General features: G+C 43.0%; 1 protein-coding gene and 1 long non-coding RNA gene across 4 annotated transcripts in view; both read right to left on the bottom strand.

The window, feature by feature from the left end:
- Positions 1-11,203, bottom strand: part of SLC22A15 (solute carrier family 22 member 15) — a 36,126-nt gene extending 24,923 nt beyond the window's left edge. The window contains exon 1 of one of the 2 annotated variants that reach the window (XR_011101345.1): positions 10,886-11,203. Coding sequence is in view for 1 of the 2 variants with exons in the window: in XM_068698004.1 (XP_068554105.1) it covers positions 10,886-11,098 (213 nt within the window). In the remaining variant the exon portion in view is untranslated. The remainder of the gene's footprint in view (positions 1-10,885) is intronic. The other variant, XM_068698004.1, reaches the window with a different exon arrangement.
- Positions 11,204-17,640: 6,437 nt separating this feature from the next.
- LOC137864148 (uncharacterized) lies at positions 17,641-25,084 on the bottom strand. 2 transcript variants are annotated; one of them, XR_011101341.1, is made up of 3 exons: positions 24,959-25,084; positions 24,723-24,824; positions 17,641-18,979 (listed from the first exon to the last, which is right to left on the bottom strand). It is a non-coding gene; the product is annotated as an uncharacterized lncRNA (long non-coding RNA). The 2 variants fall into 2 exon arrangements; XR_011101343.1 differs by having other exon boundaries at positions 24,953-25,076.
- Between the last annotated feature and the right edge of the window lie 382 nt (positions 25,085-25,466).

Genomic DNA, 25,466 nt, shown 5'->3' with positions numbered 1-25,466 from the left:
TAGGGATGTGTGGATACAGTACTCTCAAGTCCTCAGGAAGAGTCTGAAATCACTGAGAAATTAGAATTACAGGTCATGATCTGTGGTGCATCCCCGTATTCTGACTCACGCAGACAATTCCATGTCAGGACTGAGCGGTAACATCCTTGTTTTTGTCTTCTGAAATAATAAACATTTTTGAAGTAGTTCAGGAAATGAAATCTTCCAGGCATTTGGTTTAGGGAAAGAAAGCTGAACACTTTTCATTTTTGCTCCAAGTGAAGCCCACCCCAGCTACAGAAGAATAAATTGAAAAATAAATGATTGCAGGCACACAAAGAAACATCATATTTTTTTAATAAAAAAGTCAGCCTTAAGCATCCTAGCAGCTGCAGCAAGCAAGGAAAGAACAATAGAAACACTTTCAATTAATATGCTGAATCGGAAAAATATTCGAAGATGGTGACATGCTTTGATATTATCAAACACTATTTTTTCTATATTCATGTTCAATGAAGTCACTGCTGCGAAGAGACTGATTTTTCTAGTGATTATTTGCCTTTTACTTTAGCTAACAGGTATAGTAAATCCTCTTAATTATGTTGCAAAGCAGAAAAAAAAACACAACACACAGCCTTCCCCGATCCCAGTTTATTTACAATTCAAAAGACCAGAAACATTTTCTAGTAGTAGTATTAAGGACATGACCAAGCAAACTCAAAGCTTACAAAGAACAATAAATATTGAAGCTTACAAAGAACAATAATACAATAACAAAATATTACGTTTTTATATTAAATATATAACAAAAGAACAATAATACAAGAACAAAAATACAATTTTAACACTGAAATAAATGGTAGTTTTTGTTGTTGTTGTTGTTGTTTGTTTGTTTTGTTTCTTTTTTTGTTTGTTTGTTTTTTTTAAATGAATCCAGGGGTTCTCCTCTTAAGAGCACTAAATGCTGGTGCTTAGCAGTAACACAGTTATTTACCCTGGTGATGAATACATAATACTTTATTCTGTTTTGATGGCATTTTCTAACAGCTTAAGGTGTAATATGGTTATGTTATACTATGTGTACCATGGCAAATACATACTACAAGTCAAATTTATGTGTCATTTAATTAATACCTGCTATTGATATGCCATATTAATTAGCTGTACGTGGATGCTAACAGCTCCCCACAGACTTCCATGCACTGATCTGCATTAATCAAGACAAACACCAAGCACAAGGGGGGAAGAGGCAGCGGCACATAGTCACAGATGAGAAAGAGTGAAGTTCTGTTAGTTTCAAGTTTCTTCTGTTCGTTTCTATTCTTTGTAGGTTAAAACTTAGTGTCTGTGTAGATTAGAAATCCGTGATGTATAGAGGTTACTAAAAGACAACATAATAATCTGTAAGTTTTTGCTTTCTTTGCTACTTTAACTTTCTTGGCTAAGTAAAGGGAATTTAAATCAATCATTTACTGCTACTTCATTAACAGTTTAACTTAAAATTTTAAAATTAATATTAAGAGTTGCCTGCAACTTCTTGACTAGCTTTCCCAATGGTAATTTTCCTAATAAATGACTTTGAAGAAAAAAAGTAGAATCTCTAATACAACTAGCATAGGGGCAGAAAGAAAGAGCTTACACAGTTTCATTCATGATGAACACAAAAAATCATTTAAAACTTAAATCTAATTTACCCATGGAACAAAAGCAAGACTTAAATTTGACTATAATGTTTGAAAGCACTTCTTAATCAGCTCACCAGCTATTCGCAACCAGGCTAGATGTTTTACACAAGTATCAGCTAAAGCATTCGCTGCTGAACAAAACAACGAGCAAGCCACTAGCTTCTGACATTTCAAATACAGAAACATTAAAACTACACCTTAAGGGGAATGCAGAAATTTAGAAGGAATAATGAATGACCTTGATCTGGTAAAAGCCTATGATGAAGAAATTTACATTTTGGGGTTAAAGTCATTTCTCCTGAACACAGTACAAGAAGATGAAAAGCTGGAGGGCCACCTTATTTTTGAAAGCCTGATGAACTCATCTGCTTTGAGTTATTCCAAAAATTGCAATTTGCCTTTAAATTCATGTGTTTTGGTTTGTTGGTTTTTTTTTTCCCCCAGATAACCTTTTTTTTTTTTTTTTGTGTGTGTGTGTAGAAGAACCCTAAAAGCATCTTCCTGTTGCAATGTTATTATCTTATGCTGACAACATGCTCTTCCATCAAAATACCTTTCTTCGTTTGGTAGCAGAGTAAGAGAAAAAGTAGCACACTACAAGGAAATGTCCCGTTGTATTTACAAAATGAAGAAGAGCCATGTGCAGAAGAACACAATGTAATCTTTCAGACACTTAATAACTCCAAATCCACTCTGATAAGAAACACTCCTCATGAAAAACGTAACCAAAAAAAATTTACCTTCAGTGACAGGTTGCTATTACAACCTGCAAGCTAGATTTCCCCATAGGACTACAGATACACAGATGACAAGTTTTCTGGTAAAGGGTCATCTGTCAGTCCTGTACTGTACCAAAATCTTGCAAGACAATTACCTACAAGATTTACTCAGGGACAGATGAAACAGATTATAGGATTTGAAAGACCTCTATAGACTCCCTGACTGGGCCACACCACTCCCTTGAATAAACTAACATCTCGAACGCTACCTACTAAAGGAAATGAAAGATGACCATAAATATATATATATATTTTTTTTCCAGAAACAGTGTAAGAAGTACAGGCAATAAACATAATACTAAGAAGACCTGGAATTTTTTGGAAACCTAGGTGGGAAAACTGAGTGCTACAGGGCTTCTGATGTGTTATAAAGGAAGTACACCAAGCAGGAAAAAAAAAGACTCAGTCTTGCCCTGTAAAGCTTCAAGCTCAGTGTCAGGAGGTTTGCCAGATCTCTGAACCACACAGCAGTTGAATGCACACTGGCAGGCCAAAAACAAGAGGCCAGAACTGCTTTGAGAACAGTTTGAGGCAGCATAGCCTAAAGCATTTGCATTTTCACAGCATGCTGGATGACGTACAACACTACAAAGGCAAGCATACCTATCTAGCGTGGGCTCATATGCTGCAGCTCAGAGGGCTGGCACAGGACTCGCCACTGCTCTGACTGGATCCCTCTGCAAAGGAAATAGAGCAAACCTTGCGTCATAGGTTGACATGTCTCTGAACATGAAGGAGGAAAGTGTAGTATCAAAGTGCTATTTTTCTGCCTTTAAAAACAGAAGGCAGGAAGAAAGCTTTTGTGCCTTGTTAGAATATCCACATAAAACCCTGCAGTTCTCTAAACATTCACACATGGCTAAGATAGAGAACCAAGCTGCAAAACAAGAACTGGTGATCAAAATTATGCAGAGCACTGTAAACACTCCTGCGTCTTCCTATTTGGGCAGAAGTAAAGTTAAATTGTATTAGTGTATTAGAGGCAAAAAGGTGGCAGAGGTTCCTAGTCCAGGTTAGGAATTGACTACGTACCAGCCCAGGACTGAACTGTCTCAGTGACACAACGGGATTACGTGAAGGATAAATCAGCAACTGCTGGTAAAGAGGCAGGACTTGTAAACTGGCAGGTGTCAGAGCTTAGCCCCGCTTCCACAAGCAAGATCATTCTTCCATCTGCACTTCATCTTGGTCCTTCTTTCTCTCCTGATCTCCCAGCCTGCTTTGGCAATCAACACATCTGAGTCAGGGCCAGCATCAGAAGAGCTCAAGGCTCTCACCTTTCTCAGCACACTGGTTTGGGGCACTGCCAAAGCACGGGTGAGCATCTTGGTCTCACAAACAGAGCACTTTAAGGCTATGCAAAGAGCACATCCTTGGCTGTGCCTGGACCTCCTCTTTACCAAATGACTAAAGCACTTAACTCTGTAAAAAGATGCAATTAAAAGCATACGCTGATCATTTCAGAAGTTTCTGCTATTTAAAGATTCAGATTAAAAGACGCTGCTGACATTTGTATCAGCTGCTTTCATTCATTTAATCATTTCAAGGACTTGCCTGAGGATAAGGGATTTTTAATTTAAAAAGAGCCTTGGTTTTAGTGCTACTTCAGTGCAACACAATTTCTAGAAATGAAAGAGTAGTTTCTCCAACTTTGTGGTGGAACTGCCTAAGCCAGTGATTTCCAATTTCCAGTCCACAGGACTCAGAAGCCCCTGAATTACTTTTAAAGAGGTTCCGTGAAAAATAATTAAGAAACACCAAAGTGTCAGCAGTCTTAAATTTACTGTGGAAGGATTTAATATCTTCAGTGGGAAGTCTGTAGGGGGCCTGCAAAATTCAAAGAGATTTAAAAGCTCATGCCTTTCTCTCTATATATATTTTAACACACCAATAATTGAACAGCGTGCCACAAATTGGAAGCTGAAATAAGCTAGGGACAGAACTCTTCTCAGCTTTCCCTGCCCCAGGATCTCAAAAGCTTCACTGTGCCTCACAAGGCAAATTCGAAACACCCTTCCTCCCAAACCCACCAGGATTAGGAAAACAACCAAACCCAAATACACTGTTTACCCAGGTTAAGTACTGGTGACAGAAGACCTGACTCCCTCTCAAACCTAATCAGAGATCAGACTGCAAACAGGCAAAACCTAGAGAACAAATGCTATTCCTCCAAAGGGCCTCCAGTCCACTCAGCTGCTGCTTGCAAAGAGCAGAGATTTTACTTTTGGGAATCAACGCACATGAACCACAACGTGACCTATAAACCCAAGTCACTATGTTAACTACTTCCATCTTTTTCTTTTAATAAACTCATTTGAGTGCACTGAACTTTATTTGGGTCAAATAAAGAGAAACAATCATGTGCAAACTGGAAACAATTATTCTGAGTCCAATGACACATCTACCAGTTAAGTCAGCTGAGAGAAAAGGAAATCAGACCCTCTAAAATGAGGAGAGCAGTGATGATGTGGCTTGCTAGTGGAAAAACACTGAAAATTTATTGCCTACAAAACACGGGAAGATTACAGAGTGTGTGTACATAAGGGCAGTGAAGAAGGAAAGGGAACTAATGTGTCATAAAGTAAATGTATTTAATCCATAGCCTTTGCTATCCAGTAGAACTGTCTATGATAACTCCCAGGCTTGTCTTCTGAAGGTGCTCAGAGCTAGGCTGACTGTTCCAACAGAATTTGCCAGGCTGAAAGCCGTCTTGATTAATAACAGAAGACAGGATTGTTCCAGCTCCTACCACAGCTAATTACCATCCCATCGCACAAAATATTTCATGTAACAGTAGCTTCATTGTTAATAACCCCACCACCACCATCTCCCATACAAGATGGAAAGACGCCAGGCACCGTTGACCTGATTGATGCCTCCAAGTTGCCTTCCGTTCCCAGTCGATAATGAGGCATCCATGCCCCCAGGATATTCACTTGTGGGTGTTTCTCCCAAAATTCACGCTTCTTGCTATATCCTTCAGCAAGAATTCTGGTAAGGTCTTTCAACAACACATTGAACGGGAACCTTTCAGGACTGAACTGCAAAGAAACTGAAGCCAGCCTTGTAAATTAGTTTGCAAAAGCCGCCCAGAGGTGTTTATATGGAAACGTACATAAAAAACATGAGGTTTCAGTGGCAAAGAGTGAATGTAGTGATCATTAAAAGAGCAAGAAAACCTGGGAACTACGCGATGATATGTAAAACCACCTAAAAATATGAGGTCAACTATGCATGCTTTGTAATTAAGATCCAGCTAATGAAGAGAAGTTCTTAAAGTTACAGCTCGTGTTTCTTCTGTGCATCAAGATTGCTTGGATCATAATTCTGTGTATAAGCATACGTTTAAAGCTTAGCTGTATTGATGATACACTGGCTTGGACTAAGACAAAATCTTGAGGGAAGACAGGTATTGGCAGCTGATAAGGAATTTGTGACTCCTACTTCCCCCCCAATCCATTTAGCATGATGTTTGGAAAAAATTGTATCAAGTTCACAACTTAACATTAATCAATGAGGACGAAGTTACTGGACTTCAGACTTCTGTATTATACCTGAGAATTAAGAACCCCACTGTTAACAAAGCAGATCACAACTTATCTTTGTTATTTCATGCTTTCTGCAGAATATAATGCAGTGTCTGTAGCAGCTGCACTCACGTTTTCAAGTCCTAGCTGTAGCATCAGAAGAGATGACTGATTATTTCTTTTAAGGAAGAGTTAAGGATCTGAAAGTATTACAGAAAGACCATACTGAGTCTTGACTATATTTCTGGTTCTTCTCCTGGATAAGAACTCCACTAAAGCATTGGGAAGTCTCAGTTAGCATCTAAATCATTACACATGAAATAAAAATCAAAAACGTGACCAAATAACAACCTTTTTTCCTATAAAAGGTCCCCCCACCCAACTGAAGCAAGCAGTAGGACTGGTCTTTACTCACACATTCTGCCAACTTTCAGGTAGGAACACTTCTCAACTAAATGTGTAGCAAGTGTCTTGCAGTGTAGTTAGCTTATGTACTTCTGCCCACCCAAAATATTTTTCCCCCCGAACAGGAATAAAGACCAGACCAAGGCATTATATTCAGAGCTGCAACTATGTTAGAAACCTTCATCACTTCCACAAGGAAAGTAGAAGTCCTTGTATTCTTTAGTATAATCATATTCTTAAGATACAACGTATGAAATATGTGGGAATAAGAAGCTCACCTCAAGAAATTAAAATTGGGACTCTGTCCTTTATCTGTTTGTATTGCCACATTTGAAAACACTTTTCCACATAAGTGGCTGCACACATCTGATGCACATTCTGCAACTGCTTTCCCAAGAAAGGGACTTAAAACTTCTCCCATAAATGTTAAGAAAAAAGCAGCCAAATAGTGAGGTAATCAAAGTGAAGGAATGTCACACAGCAATTCCATACAGCTTTTTTATACCTGTTGCCTTGCTTACATACCTTACAGACTCTTAAAGTTGAACTATGTCTAAGCTACAGTGCAAGTAACTTTGGGCAAACAGCATCTGTCATGAAGCCCCTGAACACCTTTAGCAACCTATGCTAGCAAGTGTAATTCTTTTCTTCACTTTAAATTTTTCATTACACTTCATATTTGTTTTGTGCCTTCTATTCAGATATGATCCTAACAGTATGCCTCATCAAGGAGGGACTAAACTGTATTAGTTTATGACCGGTTCCACATAGTTCAAAGAACACCATAATTGGCTCAAACAAGCATTGAAAAGATTCACTGACAAGGTTTTATTAGTGTCATTACAGATGCTGAGTGATGGTGTGCTCCCACACCTTCCTGTATTTCATCTTCTGAATGAATATGAAATGTTCTGTCAAGAAAGAGAGCTAAGCCACGGAATCACTTCTGTATCTTATGTGGAGCCAGACACTGCTCCTTCTGAATTATTTCTAAGGATTCAGAAAGAACTTACCTTACTTAAGCTATGTGCCCAAGTACCTGCTTTCCCTCAGAACATTTGTGCAGATGGGCTGGTTAAAGAGCAGCTTTCTGCATCATGATATTCTAATCATGCTGCAACTGCATCAACAATGACTTTGTTTTAACTTAAGGCAAAGTATTCTTCAAGAAATTTGATTACACTAATTCCATCTACACTAATTCTTATTCCATCTTCCCTTCAGTTAGCACTAGTTCCAAGCTAGAGAGAAACAACACCCTAGGTAATTATTCATATCACTGTGCAACCCTACTTTCCACAAAGCATTTTTCAGCCTTGCAAATAGGACCTCCCTTTTTAACTCCAAAAGGTTTAAAGAAGCCTTTTCGAAGAGACATAGTCGCAATACACTGCCATTCTTCAATTTCTGTTTCGGTTCAGATCAGATTTGAGCAATCTTGTAATTCAGGTTCACTGGCAAATGCAAGTCTCCTTCAACTACATATATTGAGAGCAATAAACATTTTTATTTTTTTTTTTAACACTTGTGCACTCTGTAGGCATCTGATCCAGATGTGAGATTGTCTAATGTTGCTACACACTAAACACAAGACACCATTTTAATAATGTATGGATACATGTAGTGAGCACTTTTCTAGTAATCAATAGGTGTCGCGAACCTACTTTCAGTTCAAAGTAAAGTTGTAAATATCCCAAGAGTTATCAGTTCACTTTATTCCTCCCTCTAACTCTCTTGAAGATGCGCTAGAAATGCAAGGCTAACACAGCCTGCAATTCATACCATTAGCCCAACCCGTATCCTTCAGATAAATTTGGCTAATCTATAGATACTGGAACAAAATATTTCTCTGCTTTAGCTATCATCATGCCACTATAAAGATACCAACCACTGCTACAGAACACATCCAAAATTCTTCCAAATTCATCAAGCTGGTAGCAAATAAGTCAAACACAGTTCAGTGCAGTAACAGCTCCAACAAGTTAATGAGTAACAGCAGCAGGTAGTAGAGGAACAAAAGAATCAGCAAGAAAGTGAAATCGAATACCCTGCAAAGTTGAACAACAGCGGCCCACAAGACTTAGGCTAATTTTGTACAGATGACATACAGAGACAATTTTCCACCTACAAGCAACCTGGAGGGTTTTCTTTCCAGTGTCAGCTCATCCCACAGGTCTAGCACCAGTTCACTAAGGCCTGTGTGAAAACTGACTGCCATGTGGAAAGTCTCACTCATACAAACTTCAGCATTTGGTGCAACTCGTCTCAAAGAAATTCTGTGAGCTAAACTATGTTTGCGTTTTGAATTCAAAGATCAGACATGAAGGCTTTACCAGGGCATATCAGTAGGGCTACGCACAGTTCACTGTAGAAGTTTTTAAGAGAAAAAAACACAACACAACACCGCGAGATGAGGGAAAAGAACTACAAAGTAGTATGAAAGTCAATAGATCAGAAACATCCAGAGATGAAAAAGCATGAATTCCACATGGAAAGCAAAAAATCTGCAGGGAATCTTAAGGAGTAGGGAAAGCATAAAGTTTAAGCTTAGTACATTGTCAAGACCCTTCATCTGATACAGACTGAAGACAAAACCGATTTTCACCCTGTGGTATTGTTACTTTTAAGAACGTAGAAATATTTTTGTTACAAATATGGTAGCAACACAAAAACCACAAGCCAACTGAGGAAGCTTGTTGGAAGGAACAGGGAAACAAGCAATCAATTGCAACAGTCAGTCCATAGCAGAGGCACTGACAGACTAACACGAGTTCTCTTCCTCTAGCTAGGTGGTGTGTCTGAGGCACTGAGAGCCCATGATTACCCAAGTCCACATCACACACCAAAATACATTACTTTCACCTTCGTGTCTGTCCTTCAGCACTTGACAATAAATCAGACAAGTGGCTAACACCAGCCATGGCACCTCCCTTCAGACTTACTCTAGCACATCCCAGTGACACATTACATAACCTGGCACCCATGAAGGAACACAGAAAGCAATCAGCCACTCAAGCAGGAGCCAGTGGTATAAATCTGAACCTACCCACAGACTGAAAGGCAACATGCTTCACATCTAATTCCCTAGTGTTTTCTGTGCTTCACATCTGTGCAGGCATAGGAGTTTGTATCAGCCAGGGGGTGATCCTCATTGGTAAAATTCAGGAATCAAAGATCAAATAATTTGATAATTATTTAAAAAAAAAAAATCTGTACACCTGTTCCATTCCTCCCCCCCAAAAAAAATATTCTGAATTTGCTCTGTGATTTGCGAAAATACTTCATGTATTTCCCATGGCAGTCTACTTCTGCCATGGGAAATACTAGTTAATTTATTACAAAGCAAGCAAATAAAAAAGGCATTACAGGACAGTTGAACCACACTACCCAACCCTCTTGGAGTACAGAGCACTCGTTGTAGTTGCTGTTTGTTCCAAAACATGGACACCACTGGAAGGAAAAAAAGTAAGTATTGTTTCCTTGCTCTCTCAACTTCAGCGAGCATACATGTCATCTTGCCAGTCAGCCAGAACATCAAGTTCTAAGCAGTGCTTAATTTTAAAGGATAAATAAGTTAAATCATGGATGGAAAAAGAGGAAAAACAGTACAAGGAAACTGAAGCTTACGAGGCCTTTGCCATTAATCATCTTAGCAAGCAAGTACAGAATTCCCAGCTGACAGGACTGGGCATATGAAGTTTCTCTGGTCACCTTACAAAGTTTCTTACTACTGCTATCAATCCCTTGGCTGACAGAAGACATCTTCAGTCTCACAGCTCACGACTGGAAGTTGTAGATTACCAGAAGATATTGGTCAGCAACAGGAGGGATGCTTTTAAGTCCCCCCCTCTTCCCTCCTGCAGCTGGTATGTTCCCACAGTGGCAGTAATCCAGCATTACTAAGCCTAGTTGAACTCACTGCCATCAAGTTTTGGACGAGTTAGAATGGAGTCAAGTGAACTTTTGTCAGATTCAAGCTGTACCTTATCCCTTTGGCAAGGTATGAATGTACACATACTGTCCTCATCTCCCCACACAACTTTGGGAATGGACACGAAGACAAAGCAAAGCAGGAAGTACGGACGGGCTTGCCAGCAGGTCACATCACTAGGTTCACAGGTCTCTGAATATAGTGCTCTGCTGTTACGCTGGGCTCTGTTCCTATCACTGAAGCATTTTGTTTCCATCACTGACCTTACCAGCACTTTGAATCTTGTAGGACTACAGACCTGAAAGGCTGAGCCTTGCCCAAACACCTAGCACAGAAACATGCTGAAGATGAAGTCAAGGCAAGATGACATATCACAAGCAGTCGCAGCCCGTCAGCTTTTTAGGTGCCAGCTCCTACATTCACAGGCGTTACCGAGCACCTTTACCCCTGCAACCCTTCCTGCACCAAGACACCACCCAGAGAACACCAGCCTAGGCCAGGCAGTGCCAGACCTTGGCAGCACTTGTGCCAGCAGCCACCACCACCTCCCAGCCCGGCAGGCAGAAATCCCTCCCTCACCTGCAGCAGCACGGCCAGCAGGACGCACAGGTACACCTGGTAGGGACCCATCTGCCCCACCAGCGGGAACGCCTCCTCCACCTCCATCCCGCTGCGCTGCGCCGAGCCCGGCCAGGGCAAGCAGCGGCAGCAGTGGCAGAAGCGGCAGCAGTGGTAGAAGCAGCAGGAGGAGGAGGAGGAGGAGGAGGAAGAGCAGGAGGAGCTCAAGCACATGCGCCGAGGAGGGGAGCGGCCATGGCGGCTGCTGCGAGCATTGGCGCAGGCGCGCCTCCGGGCGTTAGATGGCGACGGGGGAGAGGGAAAGGAAGGGAAGGGAAGGGGCTTGGGTTTCTCTGGCTGCCATTAGCCTGCCCTCGGGAGGGAGGCGGGGAGGGGCGTGTGAGGGTTCAGTGAAGGGGTCTGTGAGGGAGTCTGAGGGGTCTGTGAGGTGTTTGAGGGGTCCGTGAGGGGGATGCCTTGGGTGGCTGGGTTGCCTACAGCCAGCAGGCGCAGTGCTGAGGAGATGGGTGCTGAGGAGATGGGTGCTGCCTGTGAGGCAGCAGCTCCCGTCTCAGTTTTCTGGAAGCAAATAAGGGAAGGGTGATGCACTGGACCCCTCAAGAACAAGACGGACCTTTGTCAGCACACTAACTAAATGGGGAGAGTGCTCTGAGTCCCTGCTAATGATGTGGCTCCTGGTTTTCTGGCAGCCTCCACGCAGCACTTCACCTCTGATGTAATTTCTTCATAAGAGCAAAAGCTCAGTTACAGTCTGTGCTCAGTGGGTTCACACCTTCACTGACCAGCTAACCCCATGCCTGAGAAGCTGTACCCACACAGGGCACCCTGCTTAAGGCCTGTAAATTTATGCATCGGCCCTGTATCTTAACATGCCTCAACTGTGGGATTTTCTGTAATTATACTTCATAGCATACCCACTGTTATGGATGTCTTCATAAAACTGTAGCACTTTGGCTGTGTTTTATAGAAAGTATTTTTTTTGCAGAGCCTGCATGGTGAACATGTGGGAGAAGTTCTTATTTAGAAGTAATGAGGCTGATTTGTGAAGGAATGTGAACTCTTCTGAGAAGGGAGATAAATACATTTGTGTAATACTCAATATTCACTCAAAGTGGCCGTGAACTTTTCACTATCCATTTTCATTCCAAATTCACAATAAACTTCTGAGAACATGCAAAAACCTAGGTTGTTGAGGCTTTTTATCCTGGCGATACCAAGAAGCGGCAGTGACATCTTCATGCCTGTTGTGGTTTTTGTCCTGGATACAACAGCTGGGGAAAAAAAAAAAAAAAAAAAAAAAAGGACGAGAGCTGTGTTGTGAGGTGTGACCTTTAGTGCCATGCCAGGGGCCTGGGAAATAATATCATTTCCTTGCCATAAAAATCTCAGCAAATTGACACGCGTCAAAGCAATTTGCTCTTACTATGAAATTCACCTTTGCCCTAAGCATTTCTTTTCATATTTGAGGCTTAGTACAGACTGATTAAAGGCAAAACAGCAAAGGATTTCTGAAATGTCAGGACCTTTCTGGTGTTCATCCAACCGCACTTGTCTCATTTTATTACTTGGCTAAGATGCAGAGGGGGTGTTCTGGGGCTCAGGATGCTCGATGTTCCCCCACTCTTCGCACCCTCCCAGTCAATCCAGTTGCACTCTGTGCCAATTGCAGCTTTAACCCAGTTTGTCCAGCACTGGGAAGGGCTGCTGCTTTTGCTGTGAACTCAGCCCACCTCGACTGCCTGCATAGTGGTTTTACTCCGTATTTTACATGCTGCCTTGCAGCCACACAAGCCACGGGCTCTGCCTCCTTCTTGGGTAGTGGTTCGGGCAGGCTGTACTCACCTTCATTCACTGCTGCCTTCCAGATGATGCTCCTGCTCTGCTCCTGCACAGCTCAGCTGGGATAGCACCACCAGCTCCTGCAGCCTCTAGTCCTGACTGTGCCAAAATTACTGTGTTTGCTTCAGGCATACCTATACCTGCTGCAAAAGGTGATGTCCTATGCCTGGGGAAAACAGCTGTCGGGGAATCCATCTCCTACCAGATCATGAAATGGCTGAGGGACTGGACCATCTCTCATGTAGGCAATAGGAGGCTGTATGGTTGCAGTCATGAGCGGTTGTATGGTGTCACGGTGTTGGGTTCAGCTACCAAAGGTGGTTTGTTCACTTGCTCATTCAGAAGCTCACTCCTTTATGTTGCTGAGGAGCAGAATGCGTGGTGTCACGTGCTTCATCTCTTACATGGCTCTGGTGGTATTCACGTCCCTCTCATATTCCCACTTTGTTCTAAAACTTACAGATCTTGATCACAGCAACAAAAATGAGTGACTTTAGTAGGAATTTGGCTTTTTTATTTTTATTTTTATTTCTTTTTTGCACTAAACCCATCAGAATTCTGACATGAGTGTTGGCAGAAAGGTGGTGTTTAGTGTCAGTGTAAAGGATGGGACTTGTCAGGAATGGGTGCAAAGAGTTTACCTGTGAGACACGGGCCAGGGGCATGAAGCAAGGAGCCCAGCTGAGTGTAAGGAGAGGAGAGGAAGAACAGTCTGTGTGAAGCGAAATACCTATTAACTGTCACCCTAAACCCCAAACACGCAGGTCACCTCACGTCACATTCTACAAAGACCATATGGTGAACTTAGAGGAAAACAGGCTTCTTCATCTTGCTGATTTTCACTGACAATGAAAGGTGTCTGCCCCATGAGCCCACTGGTTTCGGAAAGGATTGGGTGCAACGTTCAGAAGTTTCAGCATTTTACTGGCATAAGGATAGCGCTGCACTCCACTTGGCCAATGGTCTCGCCTCACTGGAGCCCTCAGAGCTTCCCAGAGTATTATTGTCTGTGAAGTTCATTAATGTGCGATTTGCTCCCTCCTCCTCCTCATTAATAACCATGTCAAATAAGAATAGTCTGAACAATCCTGTCTGTGGGGAATTTTTCTTTTAATGAGACTGAATCAGCCTTCTCACTCAGACATAAATATGGTATCCCCAAGGTTTTACCATATCGCTCCCAACCTCCCCCTGTTACTACTGCTTCATTGCTGCTGCACTTTAGATGCTTAGATGTCAAATTCTTGCGGGCACCCCAAAACAGAGACAGAGACAGCCTCATGGCTTCTTTTTAGCCTTTCTCAAGTAATTTTCATGTATGTTCAGACCCTTTGTCTGTGTGTAATGATGGCCCAGAGCATTCAAAGCATTAGATCTATGTAAATGCAAAAGGATAATCCTAAAATAAATTTCTCTCTGAAAAAACAGTTAAATCAAATTTCTTAAAGCTAAAATCTCGTTCTGGTTCATTGGCGTTGTGTTCCTACATTTGTTGTATTAATTCATAATGGATTCTGACACAGCTGTTAATTTTGCATTGGAGACAAAACCAGCAATAGTTTGAAAGAAGACCTTAAAAAACTGTTGATGTTCTCACCCTCTACTTGGGGATTTCTGACCCATTCAAAGGGTGGCCACACAGATCCTTGATTCAGCATTTGGCAGAGCTGAGATCTAGAGCAGATCTGTTCCTGATGGTGGAAGTGTTCAGTTTGTCCACCAGTGGCTTAACAAGTTGCTGTGAAACTCTTTAGCCCAGGCTGCTGTGGATGCCAGAAGATCAAGTGGGTTCAAGTGAAGGCCGTGCAAGTGCACAGAAGGAAAGCCTTCTGAGGTTTATCAAATGCAAAGAGGAAGCACCTCTGGCTTCAGGAAGTCCCTGAGACACAAATTGTTCAGTGCTGATACCTGGAGAAAATGCTTACTCTCTCTCCTTATACGCTTGCCTAAGCATCAGCTTTTGGCCACAGCAAGAGATAGGATTTGGGGCAGGAGGACCTTTGCTTGGATGCTGCACAGACATTTCCACAATCTTGCACTTTAGCAGGTTCCCGTCCCCTCCTGGCTTCCATCCCCTTAACTCACAGAAGGTTTCCACCACATCAGCTAAACTGAATGCTGCATGATTGAGCTCTGACTGAGGCAATGAGAATGACAGCTGCAGGGAGGAGTGGTTCAAACATCTTCCATAAGAAAATAAAAGAGTTATGGTTCATAAATACAGATACTGTTAAACAAGCCTAGGGCTAACAAGGTTCCCTCTCTGGACAAAAATTATGCAGAGGTTCTTTTTCTCTCCTAGCTTAGTCTGATCCACAGCAAAATGACAGGAGCAGTCTGAGAGGTTGTTTGGCACCTGCCAGAATGCTTGCCTTTGCTGTCCTCCTCTTACAGAAAATGAAGATTTTTCCAACAAGACTAATCAGCTGCACATTGCAGCTGGCTTGCCCCATAATACTATGCAAAGCTAGCATATGGCTCATTACAATACACCCTGACTAAGTGTTCAGCCAAACAATCCACCAAGGCATTTTTGTTTCTCTGATGTGCCCTTTGCACTTTTTGCAAACAAAGCAACAAACAATTCCTTTGGAGGCACTTTTCAATCTTAGATGAGGCTTGAGGATGCTGAATTTCTGGCTGTGCTGTGAATGATGTTACAAGCTGATTCCCTGTCCCTTGCAAGATGGACAGTTGTCTGTTGCAAACCAGCTCCAGCTCAGTTTCCAGAGGGATCTGAGCTTCCCCACCCACCACATGTCTTTGACTAAAGACACTAGCTAGTTGCTCTCAAAATGACTCTCCTGGTCATGTCCTAAGGCACACACCTGTGTCTAACATGCTTTTTGGCCAATGGTCTCTGTAAGTACGTCCCTGATCCGACTCAGTTTCCCATCACTTCGACTTGGCCTGCATTGTCCACCCTGTGGTGGGAACTCTGTTTTCACCACTAATGCCTTCAGGGGTTTCAGGCTGAGAAAAAGAGATTCTGAACCACAATTTTGTACTTAAGGCATACTAAAAAAATTAGATGTTAAAAAAAAAAAAAAAAAAGAATCACAGAATCACACAGAATCACAGAAAAACAGCATTGTCCTAAGAGGCAGAATCAGACACTGTTGTCACCCAACTGTGACTGAAGCACAGATAATAACACTGAGCATACAGGTGAGTGCTTCTGTCTCAGAATGGTTCTCTTGAACTGTTGTGCCATGCTGCCTTTGAGAACCCCTGGGCTCTTTGTGGGCTCTTTTCTTTAGAAGTGCAATCATCGTTTGGCTGAAGTAGTGCTCATCGTCTTGACATTTCAACACTTCATTTTCTGCCTTATCATCAGCATACAGAAGGCTTGTTTGGACCATGTCTCCCGCTCTTGATACTGCCAAAGATCCCACAGAAGTACATAGAAGCATTTACAGGTGGCTCGTCTGGTGGAAGCAACAGCAGCACCCTGGATTTGGGAGCAGAGAGGGTACATGACAAGTAGTAAAAAAGACCTTAATTAGGACTATTGCAAGGATTTCAACAGCTATTCCTGCCCCAGACTGGCACGTAGTGAAGTATTGCTACTCTGCTCAGTGTATCTGTCTCCCATTAAGTTTTCTAGTCACTGCTGCTACCAAATTACCACAGGATCAACAACTCCAAACTGCAAAATAAGGCCTTTTGTCCTCTCCTGCCCTCACAAAAGAAGTGAGGCTACTTAGAGAAACAAACAAACTAACTAAAAAATGAAGGTGTAAGACAGGTAGACATCAGACAGGTGTTCCTGAGTATCAGGTAGAAGGTCACAGTCAAAACTGGAGGCCCCAGATAGCACTGTGGCAGCAACATGGAAAATCTCATGAGGCCCCACCTGTCCAACCTGATGCTACAAGGACTGCCAGGCTCTGGATGGTGCTAGCTGGGCCATCCAAGGTATGATCTACTGTGTAGACATACCGTAGGGTTCTGCATGAAAAGAGAAAGCAGCCATGGGAGATGGGATTCTGCATTTTTATTTCTAAACATTGGAGGTAGAGGATGCTCATTATGTCAATTATCAGGATGTAACAGGTTATCTGTAGGCAGCAGTAGGGCACTTTCTCCAGGAAACAGGTATGCACCTTGGGGGAGTTCTCAAGACAGAAAATCCACAAGACCTCTTTCTCCAAAGAGCTGTAGTTCTCAAAGATCTCAGGATATTAATTTGTATTTGTCCACAAACCTCATAGGACTTGATCTTTGCCTCCAAAATTTAGAGCCTGATACAAGACTCCAAGTCAATGAGAGCAATGAGGGGTAGTGAAAGAGGAAGGCAGTAACGTGAATCCAAATGAATACATCAGTTAGCTGGATGCAGAAGCATGGAGGCAATAAGTTTTTACCACTCGGTTAAAGATTACAAGGTAAATGCGATAAATAAACTGACACTGAACTAGTTGCCTGTTACCAGCTAGTATGTGCTGCCAGATTTCTGTAGGCACTTGGGTGGAAAAAGGGCCCAAGAAAGGCTTCCAAATGGAGTGGATTTGGACTATGTGGAGTTTCTCTAACAGAGGCAATGTCTGGGGCTGTTGTATCCTGGGTGTGAACGTGCAGACAGTGTGACAGCTAACATTTCAGTGCCCTGACAGCAGGAGAGGTGCTTGACCAGCAACATCCCAAGGACCTCGATGGTTCACTCCCGACGTGTGCCATGCTACCAAAGCAGCATTAGGATTCGCTGAAGCAGAACACAGAGAAAGACACAGAATGAAGCAAAGAAAAGAGAATAAACACCTATTGTTGATGTATGGAGAAGAAGGAGTGCAGTAGGCAACAAGCTGTTAAATATCCCCGATGCGGTGAAACACAGGTGGAGGTAGCCTGAGAACAGGGAATAGGGGCAGAATTAGCATTTTATTTTATTTATTTTTTCCTTTCAGAGTGCGGGGTGGCCTTGGGGGCAGGAGGGAGCAGCCCCGGAGCCCTCAGGCCTGGAGGCTGCCCTCAGGCTGGGGACAAAGGCCGCAGCGCTGCCGGTCGAGGCCGCCAGGGGGAGGCCGAGCGCCGCCTCAGCCTCCGGGGGAGGCCGCCTCAGGCACCCGGCCTCCTGAGGTGGTGGGGGGCTGCTTGGGGGCGAGCACGCCGAAATATGGGGTGCTACGGCCCGGGTTAAGCTTTGCCACAACGTGAAGGCTGTCCTGGGAGGTGTTAGTGGGGGAAGATGCACGCATCTGCCATTCGGACTCGTGAGGGTCTAGTTCGTAATTACTACAGCCACCGTCGTATCCCGCAACAGGCGTGGAGATGTAACAAAGCTAAAGCCCAAGGACGCTTTTGCTAGCAGAGCTGAGGGAAGCAGCTGCTTTATAGAGGATTAGCTTCCTTGATGTGGCAATGCTAAGTACCAAGCTTACCGTAGTAAGCGCTTACACATGATGGCCGTATTTTCCAGACTGCTAGGGAGCGTTAGATCACAGTAACAAGTGCAGAATAGCTGCAGATTTTATGATGGCAAAGTCTAGGGAAGGGGCAGAGAGAGAATTTGGCTGTTCCAAGTCTAAGTCACATAACTGAATTCCTGAGGGTCAATGCATGCAGTCTTTTTATACCTACTTAAGCCTCTAGATTAAAGCACAGAAGCAAATTTGTCTTCTTTAAGTTATCTTAAGCTGAATGGGAGAAAGCGTTCCAGAAAACTGAAACAGTGAAATCCAAGTCTTGTGCAGGAAATGCAAATACTTTAAAAATGAATACATTAAAACAAACAAACACAACAACAAAAAACATCTAAATGATGCTGAAATCTGAGAGTCACCAGCCCTTAAATCAGTTTGCTCAGTCCACAGCTGACCATTTGGGGCAATCCTATTTAGCACTGTTGCTGTAAGTGAAATGAAAGCTGGAAGGGACTTTTGCTGCCCAAGGTTATAGTGGTGCTGAAGTAAAGCTACGCATAGCCTTCATACCCACAGAGCCCTCAGTGAAGGTTGCAAGCAGCACTCCAGGAGACCTGTGTGGAGCCAACAGAGGAAGTTTGCTGAACATGAGAAGATTCACGCAAGTGGCTCTGGTGGATTCTGGTGACAAGCAACGTGAGTAGGAACTGACATCAACTCCAAACCCCAGCAGGCAGCAGCAATAGAGAACTTCCCTTCTGCTGCCTCCACCGCTGCTGCTTGGGACCTGAGGCCTCCAGTTGAAGACTGCATTCATTCTTCATCACTTCGCTCCTCGTTGACTCAAACTGCCAAAGAGGACATCTGGTAGCAAAAGGAGCTGGTGCTTTTTCTAAGGCAGAAAGACAGTATCTTTATTAGCAGCCGCATTTAGACTTCTAACTAATTTCATCTAGGCCACTGAACAGTTGGAGGATGACAGCAACTCCATTGAGTTTTGAGGGTACAAGTGCACCTAAAGGCTTCAGCTGTATGAACATGTTTGGCTACTGAGTGACAGATCTGCCATGGGGTACGAAGTCAGGGATGACATTCTAAGAGGAGCTGGCATCTGTGATCGGTTCGTTGGTCATGACACCTGAGGCAGGACTTTGCATAAGTCTCAGACCCTATTTCCAACGCCTTTAATGATTGCAGCCACTGAAGTGAGTTGTGTTGAGGGGACAGCGGCTCCATTAGAAGGGATAAAGGAAAGACAAGTGTGAAGAGATGCGTTACTCTTTGCTGGGGCTGGGATATTCATCCTAACCTCAGGGTGGGCTACAGAAAGAGCTCCAAGCTTCTCAGCAGAGACTAACTTCCTCATTACCTCATAGTTTATTTTTAAGCTCCGTATGTAAGGTTATCCCATCCTAGATTACCTGATCTCCTAAGGATGGAGCAAGAATTCAGGAATCAGGATAGGAGGTTTAGGGAAAGGGAGGCCACAGGCTAAACTGATTTCCTAAGCTTTATGAGATAGCCGAGGGAGCCAGCAACAGTGCTAGCAGGAAGTGTTAAGAAGTCTTTTTCCATGTACAGCTGTGAAGTGGAATGCCACTATGCCTGATCTTGTTGCAAAGTGAGAATTTAGCAAACAGAGAGAGAGAGAGAGAGGATATTTGATGAGGAAGAACCAGAGTACAGCATGGCCTGAGCTGGTACCCTTCCTGCACAAGGGGGATGAACAACAGGAAACCCAACAAGGGCAGACAGTAGGACGATAGATCTAGGAGCCTAAGGTAAGGTCTCTACAGGGATGTGGATTTTCAATAATTTGTGAAATGCACAGGAAGCCGGAAGGGTTTTAACAAGGATTGTAAGGACAAACTCATTGCTCAAGCAAAAGAGGATCCTGATTCATTTGATGATTCAGATACATTTTGCATGTTTTCTATACTGAGTGGAAAAAGCAACCCCATTTATTGGGCTTGTCTTGTTCTGCTTCCTGTGCAATGTGTTTCTAGGGATTTTTTATTTTTTTTTTTTTTTGAGCTGGAAAAGACTCTTGGGACAAGAATGGAGCATAGTGCAGTAATGCTAACACACCGTAGCATTTCTAGTACCCTGAATCAAGCATCTCCACATGGCACAGTGTGGACCAACCAGCTAATTCAAAGCCAGTTTACAACTCCTAACTTTGACAGCCACTCGTGTGTCTGACTGCATTCTGGGCTTTCTACAGGGGCATTTTCTTTTTGTTACTTCACTGAATATTTTTTCCTAACTGAAAACTTTGTCACTTCAACCCTGTTCAGCCCAGGTTACAGTGATGGGAGAGGGGAAGCTACCAATGTTTGCTTTCTGTACCAGGAACAATAATGTTGGAAGCACTAACGAAGAGTAGGAAGGATGTTTTTGTAGAAAACATGTTGCCTACATTTGAGCTGAGAATGCTAAAAAACATGATTGCCAGCTCCAAACTTGACAGGTTGCTGCCAAAACAGAAGCATTGCCAATAAAAGCAAGGAGAGATTTGTTAAGAATACAGGCAGGAAACTGCCTTTGCTCCTTGCGAGTGGAAAATAGTTGGAAGTGATTTGTCCACTTAGAACATCTTTATCAAATGTGCCATATGTACTTCAGCTCAAACTCCCCTATAGTTTAATATTTGCTAGTAAAGAAAGAGGAAGAGAAGTGACAAAAAAAAAAAAGCCAAAACAAGTGTATATACATATCTATGTAGAATAAAAAGGAAAATGTCAAAATGGAAATGGAGAGTCCTTTCTTTGTCAGTCATGTGCTGCCAGAATTACAAACAGTCAGGAAATGGGACTCCAGGATTTGGCCATGGGGAGAAAACAAGAACTAGCCATCAGCCAGCGTGGATAAACTCCTGGGACAGGGAATGCAGCAACAGAGAAGAAATTATCAGAGATAGAACTGAACAGCCCTTTCTTCAAAGTGTGCTCTGATTTTAGTATTCTGAGCAGTCCTGTGTTCTCCTCTGGCATATTCTGACCCATCTTGACCACTGGTTCAGCAATATGCCAATTACAAAAAGAGGAACCACACTCCATAATTCAAATGATCTAGATTTCCAGCTATTTGAAAGTCAGTTTTGAGAGCTGTGATTAAAGCCAGATCAGTTCAATGCAGAAAAGTCAGCACCTGAGGAAGTCGGTTGCTAGGTTTTGGGTCGAGATCAAGCTTTTCCCTAAGCCAGGGGAAGCTGTGGATTTTCATCCCTTCTGCCAGAACATGCCTGCTGCTGCCCCATCCATCCATCATTACCGCCTTTAAGCATGATTGCTTTAAGTAAACTCATTAATAGCTGATTTCTTTGGAGTTCCAGTTGGGCTTATTGAAAGAGTTTATATTCCGTTTCCAATTATCTGTAAATAAAACATAACAGCTACAGACACCAAAGGAGGGGGAAGGTAGAAATGGAAGAGAGAATAGTCAGGGGAGCTTTTCGGATTCAATTAAAAGAAGTTGGCCCTTAATTCATGCTATACCAAAACCATGTGAAGCTTTGGGATTATTATTTTTTTAATTGAAGTTTCCTGAAGTGTCTTTAATTTGCTCTTTATAGTTTAGCCCATTTCACATCAACTGAACATCCTCATCCCATAGCCAGTACTTCCTAAAACATATGTATTTACCTAGTGTCAATCTCAGATTATCCAAGCAGCACCAGACAGGCAGTTTCACCTCTCAGCCTCCATCCCCCTCAGCCCCCAAAAGGGAATAGATTATTCCTCTTGCCTACATGCCTGGATTTTCAAGAACCTGTGTATTTCCTTATTTTTTTGGCTCTGATCTAAAAGCTGCTTGTGATCAATGCAAAGATTTCAACAGATTTCCCTGGGCTTTACCTCAGGTTAATAAATATACTCTGAAGTATATTACTCAGACAAATAACACTGGAAACACAGTGTTAATACCAGTGCTTCTTCAGTCAGTTCTTTGGCTGGCAATATTCCCACAGAAGACAGACTGAGCGAAAACCAAGTGTAGAGCTCCAGATTTTCATCCATTGTCTTCTAAAACAACGGATGTGTAATGCAAATTGTACCGCTTTGTTAGGACTGAAGTGCATCGACTCAAAAGGGTTTATTCCCAGAGAAATTTCATGGTAAGCAAGACACATTGTACCCAGACGGTGGGGCTAATGTCCCAAGAAGTTTAATGGCCACAGGAGATCTGGCTTTTTGTTACACCCTAGGTAGTGCAAGCCTGAAGAGAGCATCCCTGGTGAGCTGCACTATCTTTATTTCAGAAGCAGGGAAGAGGAGAGAATAAAAGCTCTAAGCCAAGCTCCTGGCAGACAACAGGAAGCCTCCTGTTAGCCTCAGAGGTGCCCAGATTTAGCTAATGAATCAGTGGCACAGGCAGGAAACTGACCCAAACCTCGCATGAATGACAGCAGCTCTACACATTGGCCCCATGACTCTGCTCCTTTTAGCTTTGTCTAAACTCCTTGAATTCATTTAGTAGGGTTGATTAATGGTTATTAGCCTTGGCCATTCATCAGTGCTGATGCTGGGAAGCAGTGCAGAGACGCTTCTGGCCTTTTAGGTCCCATTTGGTTTAATGCTGCTTCTGCTGAGGTCTCTCTGATTAGTGTTCAAGACCCTGACAGAAGTCTTTCTGTGGTGAAGATCCAGCACAAGTTGATACTGGGGAAAAAAAAATAAAAAAATAAAAAACCAGCCAAACAGAAATCCTGCAATATTTCCTCAGCATCTCCCAGGCTATGAGGGTTTACCTCTTAACAAGATTGCTGTGATGAACAGATGTGCCCTGACCTAAAAATTCTCAGCATTTTGATCAGTGTATTAACACAACACTTGAATTGTCAAAATTATTTACACCTCTGAACACATTTCTTTTACTGAGCAGTTGGAAGGAGCGTGCTGAATGCCTCAATGGCACCAGCCCATATGAGAGACTCAACTGGCTGATCCATTACTACACAGACCTGGGATGTTGACTCCTTTCATAGGTGGGCAGTTTAGATACCAGGGATCAAAGACATTACCCCCAACAGGAGGGATTTACACACGTACCTGCTTGGCAAAAACAAAATAACTACTAAACAAAATGAAGGCTCCAGCCTTTGAAATATGTGCCTGTCTTAGTCTGGGGCTGAGGGCTTGTAGTTCCTTGGACCTTGTTAGCATTTGAGATCCAACAAATGACTGGTTTTCTGATGTAGCATTGAAGCAGTCAATGCAACAGTCTTAAAATGGGAACGAAGAACTGGGGAAACTTGTAAGTCAGTCTACATGCATATAGTTTAACGCTGGCTGCAGTATCATAGCAAGGAGACATCTTCGTTCCTAAGAAGACAACTTCTGTTTCATAGATGTAGCCCCTCCTTGTTCTTGCCAAGCAAGCATGTGGCAGTAGAGAAGAAGATAACAACCTTCAATCCTGTGAGATCCACAGGAAGGATGAGAGTGAGACGACACAAAGACAGAAACTTGTGAGAACAGTGCAGAGATGCTCTTCTTTCCAGACTCAGAGCTACGTGCCCAAGCCTGTGAAGAAATGTCCCTGTTTGGGTACTAACAGTTGGCCAAGGGGTGCATGGACACAAAAGTTTGTCTCTTCCTCCAGTGGGATGAGAAGGGGGGTAAGTGGCAAGATACACTTGCCATGCAATTCCCTCACCTGCCTGTAATGTAAGGAAGTCTGTAATGTATTTGGTGAGTACAGTGACCCTGGGGAAATGAGAGCTGTGTTGGGGAAAGTTACAACATATTTGTGCTTTTATAATATAGAAGAAACATACTTAGAGCAACAACCGAGAAGTCTGGCACGAAGACTCATTAAAGATCCCTGCAAATGCTCCCACCTCTGAAGTGTGAGGACTCCAGTTCATTCAGACTGAGAGCTAAACCTACAGAAGGAGCAGCAAGGGCTGCTGAACTGAATCAAAGACCACACCAAAAGAAGGGCTGCTAGAGCAGAACAAGTGCCTGTGCCAAAGGCAGTAGTTTACATGAAGCAGGAAAGCCAACTAATACATCAGAATCCAGCATAACCCACATGAACAATTCAGGAGACTGGGGGATAACATACAAGTCATGAATACGGATGGAAGACATTGGAGAAACAACCCCATTTCTCTCTGCAGCAGGGTATCTTCTGCAGAAGGAAGGCATAGCTGCTTACGGAGTGGTAAAGTTATTGACACAGACTTCCAGCAAAGAGAATTTCTACGGTGTGATAACAGAGACAGGCAGATTCACACATGCGAGGCACATCTCTGAAGACTGCTAACCATTCAGCCACCACTGCAGTTACTCTGCTCTGGGATCAATGACCAATTTGATTTCTGCTGGACTGCAGACCTAGCTGTCATGTAATACCAGCCAAACTGATAAGCAGGAAAATAAGCTGGGAAAAATACATCCATATGCTGATGACATGCATTGCCCAGCACAAGGCAAATGCAATTCATAGGAAATGCATTATTCTGTCCTTATTGAGAAGCACAAAGAACAGCAACCTATTATGTGATCGAAACAGTTAAATGCCTCCTACTCTCAGGAAGGAGTCAAAGGAAAACACAGCCATGCCTCAGGAAAGTAGAGAGCAAAACCACAACAGCATGAAGAATTTCAGTATCAATGTGTGCACTTTACCTAGAGCAAACATATCTGGGTACCAGCATCTCCCTGAAGGTGGTAGGCATGATGACCTCCTTGTCTCTCTGGATGTATCACAGCAATACTTGGCTATTTCTCCTAGCAAGAACCAGAGAACTGACTGTCTTTTATTGCCATGAAGTTAACGAGACAGGACATGCCTGAGAGTACCAGCAGGACACCTGTGCAGGAGCAGCAGGAGAGCCACAGCGCAGGTGGGACAGCACCTTTACCAGCAAAACACAGCCCCACAGTGTGATGACAGTCCAGCGACAGCCAGACAAGGTGAAGTGATGTGTCAGTGCAGGGCCCCATCCAAGGAGTCCCACCAGGAGCAGCAGGAGACAAGATCAGTGCTGGTCAGAGGTCCCAGATCAGTGCTTCTCAGGGCAATTAAGGCCAATTGGTGCCCTCAGGGTAATTAAGGCCAATTGTTACCGTCAGGGCTCTAATAGCATCTAGAACCAACGCCCTTGTTAAGCAGTGAGTGTTTCAAACTTTCAATTTGAAAACCTCACAAAATGAGAGATGCTATTGCTCAGTTGGTAGTACGGAACTGTGGTGGAATGCCAGAGCATCCCCACCACATGGTGAGGGTGAAGAGATTATTGGAAATCTTATCCAGGACTGTATCAAAATAGTCCCAGAAGGTGAAAGCCCTGCAAGGCTAAAATAAAGTTAGGTGTTGACCCCTTTGTGCTACTTGTGCTGCCTTGACTGTAAAGCTTGCAAACAAAGAAG

This window comes from Anas acuta, chromosome 1 (genome assembly GCF_963932015.1).
Source record: "Anas acuta chromosome 1, bAnaAcu1.1, whole genome shotgun sequence".
Taxonomy (NCBI): Eukaryota; Metazoa; Chordata; class Aves; order Anseriformes; family Anatidae; genus Anas; species Anas acuta.
The sequence above is the reverse complement of the archived record's forward strand: the minus strand, read 5'-3'. Positions and strand labels throughout refer to the sequence as shown.